This window comes from Ceratina calcarata, unplaced genomic scaffold (assembly GCF_001652005.2).
Source record: "Ceratina calcarata isolate Rehan_Ccalc_2016 unplaced genomic scaffold, ASM165200v1 scaffold178.2, whole genome shotgun sequence".
Classification (NCBI taxonomy): Eukaryota; Metazoa; Arthropoda; class Insecta; order Hymenoptera; family Apidae; genus Ceratina; species Ceratina calcarata.
This window is the reverse complement of record NW_017139212.1, coordinates 699,956-707,239: the sequence shown is the minus strand read 5'-3', so window position 1 is coordinate 707,239 and position 7,284 is coordinate 699,956. Positions and strand designations below refer to the sequence as shown.

Genomic DNA, 7,284 nt, shown 5'->3' with positions numbered 1-7,284 from the left:
CCAGGTTCGTAAAACATTTTATTTCGGTTTAAAATACTCATTATTATGTCAGCGTTAATGATGAAAAACTGGTCTAGGAATAACTAACGAATATTTTAAAGACTTGCCACATTAAAGAAAATCTTTTAGGTAATAATTTATATAAATGACATGATTTAATGGTATTTGTTTGATTTAATACAATAACTCTTACCTACCTAACAGTGCCTAAAAAATATGTAATTCTTACCTAACAGTGCCTAAAAAATATGTAATTATATTTAAGAACGTGAAAGTGATTATGAGATCTACGTAACTCAAGCTAAAGTTATTGGTTCACCCTGTATATTATTACACTATTAAAAATGTTTAATTGTAATTTTTGAATAATGTCTTTTAGCTCTTTCTATTGTAACATTTTAAATTAGAGCGGGTGAAAATTGTTTTAAATGCCGCGGGCGTTTCGAAACAAACCACCCCCACTCGCGCCATCTTAGATTTTAACGCGCGATTTGGAATTGCGACAGTGAAAAAGTTCAAAGTTCAATCCGGTGTGTAACGTCGTTGTTTAGTGTATCATTTTGTGTTTAAAAAAGTAGAGCCTGTTGAAGAATGTCGAGATAGAGAAATTTTGCATATTTTAGATATTCTGTAACATGAAAGATCTTGTAATTACGTCGAGTTTGTCGAGTTAGTTGGTAAAAATATGTGTCCATTCAGTGTTCTTGGTAGTGTTCTTAAGTGTACTTACTGCGACTTTTGAAGACATTTCGTGGGTTTTTCTCTTACATTCGCCTCCTAAGAGCAGTGGAAATGTAAACGAAGGTAATTAACCTGTATTGTTAATTTTATAATTACATTATTCATCTTATTTTTTAAATTCCATATGTGATGACCATGTACACTTGTGTTTGTTAGAAATCATTTGAACATTACATTTTCTGCTAGAAGGTTATAGTTCAAAAGAGCCTCATACATTTGTTAGAAAAGCATTTAATGTCATAAAAAGTACATTTGTTATATTGTTGAAATTTGTTGAATAGTAAGCTGAGTGCATCCTTCAAACATACACTAACTGAGTCTAAAAAGATTAGAGAAACTTCTAATAATTATTCATAGAAAATATTTAATCATCTAAAGATAAACACAAATTGTGAATTTCATGTAAAAACATAAATTCTCTACTGTAAGTGCAATGAATTTGTTCATGATTACAAAACTGTTACATTTCTTTAGTAAAGATACCTATTATTAGAAGTTTCTGTTGGCTTGAGATAATATGTATATTTCCATGTTTAATTAAAAAATCACAGCTTCCTTAATGACTAAATACATAAATAGACATTTAGCTTCTATATACTAGGCAGTATGTTATGTATCATGATACAAAATATAAAATCAATCGTTATTAGTTGTGATTACCAACTGTTATAATATATTAAATGTTGTATCATAGACAATTGAAAATAATAATTGTCTACAACTGTTAGAGAGACAGTTACATAGAAAATTAATATTATTATCATTATTGTTACTTTAGTATTGACATCCCTGCAGCTACTGCCAAAGTAAGAGTAGCAAGCATAGCATATAAAAAAGTAAAGTTCAAGTTGAATCTGTCTCACAGAAAATATTAATCATATAATAAACAATATTATCTTTCATAATTATTGAATAGTCAATTGTATCAAATAATACGTTCCTTTTTTAACTAGAGGACTAGCAGCTCTAATCTTGTTATCTTAAACTGTCTAAGGCAGACACTATGTATAGCAGTAATAATCATTATAAAAAAGGTTGATAGATATAAATATATACTTTGATGCTGTGAATAGCATATGCTGCTAATATTTTATGAACAGTAAATACTTGTATCAGTGATCTTTGGTAACTGTTATTCAGTCAGATTACCAACGTGGTGATGTCGTTGGAATATTCTGTTGGCTTCCTAACGGAGGTCCACTGTAAAATCATAAAACATTTTAAGATTCAGCTATTGTTCAGTTCAGATTTTTTTGAATTACCTCCAAGCAATGAGAGGACTCAGCCTTTCTGTTAATCTTTGGTAGTTTCTCTCCAATTCTCGTTGATAATCTCGTTGGTCCGGCCCGATTAGATTCTTATTTCTCCTCAAGGCGTCTAAACATTTCTTTGAGAAATCCTTAAAACACAGGCGCAGTTTGTGCTGCAATCTAGTAGGCTGAGCGTTTTGCTCTCTCAAACCAGAAAGGAACACGACTGCAACTTCTGCAGGGCCTTGATTCACTGTTGTCCCAATGCAACCCTGAAGGACCATCTGCAGCATTTTTGCATCAGGTGGTTCTTGGGCTGTTGCTGCTGCAACCTAAGAGAGATAAATAAAGACAACGAGGAATTAAGGAAATTTTTGTATTTCAAGTAAACGTACCTCTGCGGTTTTCTTTTGGATGTCTTCGATTGCAACTTCGATTGGGCTCAGGACTATCTGCTTCCTAGCGACCACTCGAATTCTCGTCTTTAGATAAGGGAAGTGTGTTGCTACTGTTAGTATAGTTTTGCGTTTACACTGCTCCCTCAGTTCTCCGTGAGCCTTCCCACCAGGTGTAAATGGCGTCGCATACACAAATCGTTCTACATTAGAAATGAAAATAAATCAGAAGTGAAGACTTGAAAATTGATTTCCTGCAATGTACTTACTGATGTTGAAATTTCGATGGAAAATAGTGGGCCTATGCCTTAGTTCGTGTGGTTCAAAATACGGTTCTACATATGTAATCTGAACGTATGCTTTGTCCGGTTCTAATTTGCTAGGATCTACAGGATTCGAATCCTTGATTATCACAATGTTCTCCGCGCCAAATCTCTCAGCGTAGAAATTCTCAAGCCTCGAGAATATCTCTGGTAACTTGGTCAAAGTCGGTTCTTTGTAAACAAATTCCTCGCCCGCGAGATCACCGAAACGACTTCCGTAAAATCCAACTCTGAAATACGTCCCGAACACTCGTTTCCCTGCTAGCTGTTCCACTCTTGTGTATGCTTCATGAAGTTTACTACAATTAGAAAGAAATAAAATGATATAGATTTCGTATCCATAATATCTTCCAGGATATTAACGATCAATCGTACCCGTGAATATTAGCTAGTTTCTTATAATCATGTGCTGCTTCTGCAATGGGTAACAGAACTCTGTAGACGTCAGGTATCGCTTCGTACATGCCAGCTGCATGGAAAGAGCTGGCAGCATGTTCCAATAAACCAGCTAGACCGCTTTCTGAAAAATCTGGCCCCAGACAGAGACCTTCTTCTCTTCTTGCTAGCACGTCATCACCCACTGCACTCTCTTCTAAAGCGTTTGGTGTAACAGGAGCCAAGGCAACAGCTCCCACAGGTCGTCCTCCACCCCCAGGCTCCAGAAGGTGCAGATATTCTGCTACTAAAGCCGCGCTATGAACCAAACACATAGCTGCTTCCGTGTGATTCTTTCTCTCCATGTGTTGCTGTGCCATGTTTGCCAGCCACGTGAGTCTAAGGTCCGGTGAGCCTTGGTATCCTTTGGCAATTCTATAGATTTGCGAATTATTAATTGTTATTGTTAGACTGTGTATGTTTATGTATTTATGAGGATTTTCAATAATTTAAAGAAACAATATATATAATAATGTGCAAGGAAGTACAAAATATTCAAAGTAAAATATATGTTTATAATATTTAGAAGAGAAAACGAATGTTTATCTTTTTGGATAGTTTTTAATGTAGAGGTTTTAAGCTTTAATTTAAAAGAAAAGTCATCGCCCTACGTTAATCTGAGTAATTATCTTCCAAACTTTGGAAAATTTTCGATACTTTTGTAATGCTATAATTTTCTGGAATATTATGTATGTTTTGTTTTATTACCTGTACATGAGATCCAAAAGCATTTCTGGATCCTCTTGGAATTCTTTCATCTTAACGGTATCAGAGAGTATCATGTGTAGATTGAACAAGAGATCTTTTACTTGTTCTGGGAAGCTCGTGTCTGCCAGTTCAGTATCCCGTTCAGCGTACACCAATACTGTTTTTAATGCTCTCCTAAGTGCTCCTTCGCTGGGTGCTCTCCCTCTTCCAACGAGAGCGGACAGGGATGTCGTGACTTGCATTTTTACTCTTGCAAAGTTCTAAAAATATTACGATGCCTGTCATGTTTATGAAATCTCTTAAATCTAAGTATGTTCTTGTACCCACATTGCCAATTTCGAAATTCTGTCTCATGAGTAAATAAAGACTGGCAGCAGCATGGCTGCGAACAGCACTCAAGGGAGAACTGCATCTGGTTAGCAGCGTTAAGCACAAATCACCGCATCTCTCGCTCTCTTCGTCGAAAAGTGCGCTATGGTACTTAAACACTAAAGCTCGCTGAGTATTGAACATGTGTTGCAACACGGACGTGCTCTGATTCCTGGCTAACGCTCTCAAAAGAACTTTCAATACCGCTCCTACAACCGCACCTAGCATACCAGAAGAACAAGATTCATAAAATTCAGATAATTAGATTGCAGATTTTTAGAAGTGAGAATCGAAGAATGAAATATAGATACAATTTGCATTTATGAATTGAATATCATAGTATTTACTTTACTTCTAGTTTCTATGCTTTTTGCATATTGAGTTTTCAATACAGTTATGTCTTTCATAAATGCATAAAAATCCACGGTCTATTATTACCGTACCTCCGCCTCCATCGGCTTGAACCACAGTTTCTAAAGCATCGAGGACTACCAGTGAGGCTTCAGCTGCTAAGGCACCTTCTATATGAGCATCTTGTTCCACTGCTCTCGCTTCCGATTGCTCGCAGGATCTTAAAAGGAAAGTTTGAAAAATCGAAGTTATCTCTTGAAAAGTGAAATTTATTTCCCATACCTATAAGGCATTTGATCTTTGCGCCACCGAAGTTTATCCCCGCTCATTCTCTCCTTTCTTCGCAACATCATCTCGCTTCTGGCGCTTCCTTGACCGAGAATCACGTCTTCTAATCTAGATCGGATATCACTAGTAGCCGCAGCCTGCGGCGGCAGTCTCTTCAATGCTTTTTTACCCTTGTACTCAAACGCGGCAGTAGCGATGTTAAGAACTTGAAGAAGGCACAGAATACGCCTAGAACTGAGCTCCGCGCACCACTGAGCCAATGCAGATTGTTCCAATCCTTTCAATACCCATAGAACGCACATTAAAAGGTGTCTTGTAGCTTCAGAGCTCAAAGAAACTCTGCATTGAGCCCCTGCCGTTTCCGCAGAAACTCCGCCTGCTATGGCTAGTGCTACGGATTGTGTGATGGACCCAGATTCGTCGGGATACACGCTTTTATCCTTTGAATCCCAATGATAGAGCTGTGGCAGAGCGTCCATTATAATATTCAAAAGTGGTAGATATAATGCAGCGACTCTGGCTTTCGCAGAGGGGTCCGTGTATCTCGAATCTACGTCATGGCACGCCATTAAATGTCGGATGCTTCCGATGGCTTTATTTTGAAGCATAGGATTCGGTATCTCTAACGTGTTCGATAAATCAGATAAAACGATGCCTACTAAGAAATGTTGTTGTCGAAACTCTTGGCTGAGTTCGGAGAACCTGGCTCGATCTCCGGGCACCAAAGTAGATATCAAACTGCCAGAGCTACCAGTCGATGGACTGGGTGAAGCTGGCGCCGATCCCGAAGTGTATCCGGTACCAAATGGCAAGTTGAGAGCCACGTAATGTTCGTGCGAGCACACCGTTCGCACGAGATCCAATTTCAATGCGTAAAGCGCGGCTGAGTCAGGTATATGCATTGATGCGTCAGACAGGGAGCAACAGGCAGCACGAATTAAGGACAAAACGAATCCTCTGTCCATTACTGATAACAGATCAGAGAGGAAGTTGCCTAGGCTAAATATCAAATTGTTAGGTACTCTAGTATCCTTTCCGCAACGTGAGATCACTTCCGAGGTCAGCGCAGCGGTAAGCGTGGCCACGTCGTCACAGAATTGCGGCGAGAATCGAGATTTCCGCGGAACTTCCAGCATTCCCATTTCCGCTAACGTCACAACCATTGAGCGATAGATCAATTCCAAAAAGAACCACGAATAGGTCACAGCCAATTCCCTCGCCTGTCCCGTAGAAACGACCCAGTGCAAAGCTAATTCCTCGTGTAAAAGTCTTCTGGTGGGTTGACTGTTTATGGACGGCGATTCCTGCCGCATTGAGGCTGTTCGGTCCAGTCCTCTGGAATGGATCTCCATTTCAAGATCTTCTAGTGGTAGGTCAGGGTTGCTTTGGGCTCGAACGATGCCAGGTGCTTGAGTCATTTGCGGTAAAGAACACTGGTATGCGACGTACGTCGCCAAAAGAGCGTGTCTTCCGTGAGCGTCCAATTGACCGTCGGGAAGATTAGTGATATTTCGGACTAAAAGACCTATAGCCTCGAACACAGTAGCTGCTATGTTTAGGGGCTGAGAAGGCAGCGTTGGCGGTCGTACTAATAGCGATATTAATTGATCCAATAATTGAGGTAGCGATCGTACAAGAGCTGAGTGCGACGCTCTTGCCAATTCCAGTAGAGCTGATTTCAATTCCGATTCCATTCCCGCTTCTCCGATGCGAGGAGGCACCTGGCCCGTTTCCAGGAATCCACATAGCGAAAGGAACCTGGCAATTTTTAATTTTTTTTTCAAGTATTCAGAGATTTGGATTCGTATATCTTGTAATTGCGATTGGGATTAGTTTCATGTAGTGTGACTCTCATTAATATTCGGACGCACTTCAAAATACAATAATTTTGTAAATATTGGATTAAACAAATTGTAGGAAACCTGCGATTTTTTAAAGTTCTAATTGTTTGTAGCTCATAGTAACATAAATCGATTTTTATGGAGTTTTGTACATGATATATACACATACAACATTGTACTCTAGCATCCCATTGAAAATTAAATTGTTAAACCAATATTAAAAAAGTTATTCCGTTTTGGAATGTGCCTGAATATAAATAAGAGTAACTATATGTTGAATATTACCTATCAATATATTTATCTTGGGGATGAACGCTAGATACGGGCTCTAAAATCACAGTAAATACTCCTCTGTGGGCATCCACCCATCTCGTTCCTGGTAGAAGAACGTCAGGTGCGATGTACGAATAATTCGCCGGTGGTGGATCCAGCATCGCGGGTAAACTAAATTCACCCGATTGCAAGTGTCCGTCTCTTAAAAGTGGTAGCCACTGGTTAAAAATATCAGAAATAAGTTTCCAGTGATCGATTATCAGTTCGTGAGTTCATGGGAATTTCAATAATTTAAAGATGCAATAATATG

General features: G+C 38.6%; 1 protein-coding gene and 1 long non-coding RNA gene across 3 annotated transcripts in view; one reads left to right on the top strand and one right to left on the bottom strand.

Moving 5' to 3' along the window:
- Positions 1-202: 202 nt before the first annotated feature.
- Positions 203-7,284, top strand: part of LOC113463867 (uncharacterized) — a 206,709-nt gene continuing 199,627 nt past the window's right edge. The window contains exon 1 of the long non-coding RNA XR_003388695.1: positions 203-804. This is a non-coding gene — a long non-coding RNA (uncharacterized LOC113463867). The remainder of the gene's footprint in view (positions 805-7,284) is intronic.
- The window catches only part of Zir (dedicator of cytokinesis), a 9,197-nt gene continuing 3,161 nt past the window's right edge, over positions 1,249-7,284 (bottom strand). For both annotated transcript variants that reach the window (XM_018037787.2, XM_026810858.1), the window contains 10 exons: positions 6,987-7,192; positions 4,855-6,618; positions 4,665-4,792; positions 4,180-4,442; positions 3,853-4,112; positions 3,085-3,519; positions 2,656-3,008; positions 2,387-2,589; positions 2,004-2,323; positions 1,249-1,941 (listed from right to left, as the gene is read on the bottom strand). In XM_018037787.2, the coding sequence (XP_017893276.1) occupies positions 1,887-1,941; positions 2,004-2,323; positions 2,387-2,589; positions 2,656-3,008; positions 3,085-3,519; positions 3,853-4,112; positions 4,180-4,442; positions 4,665-4,792; positions 4,855-6,618; positions 6,987-7,192 (3,987 nt within the window). In that variant the 3' untranslated portion in view covers positions 1,249-1,886. The remainder of the gene's footprint in view (positions 1,942-2,003; positions 2,324-2,386; positions 2,590-2,655; positions 3,009-3,084; positions 3,520-3,852; positions 4,113-4,179; positions 4,443-4,664; positions 4,793-4,854; positions 6,619-6,986; positions 7,193-7,284) is intronic.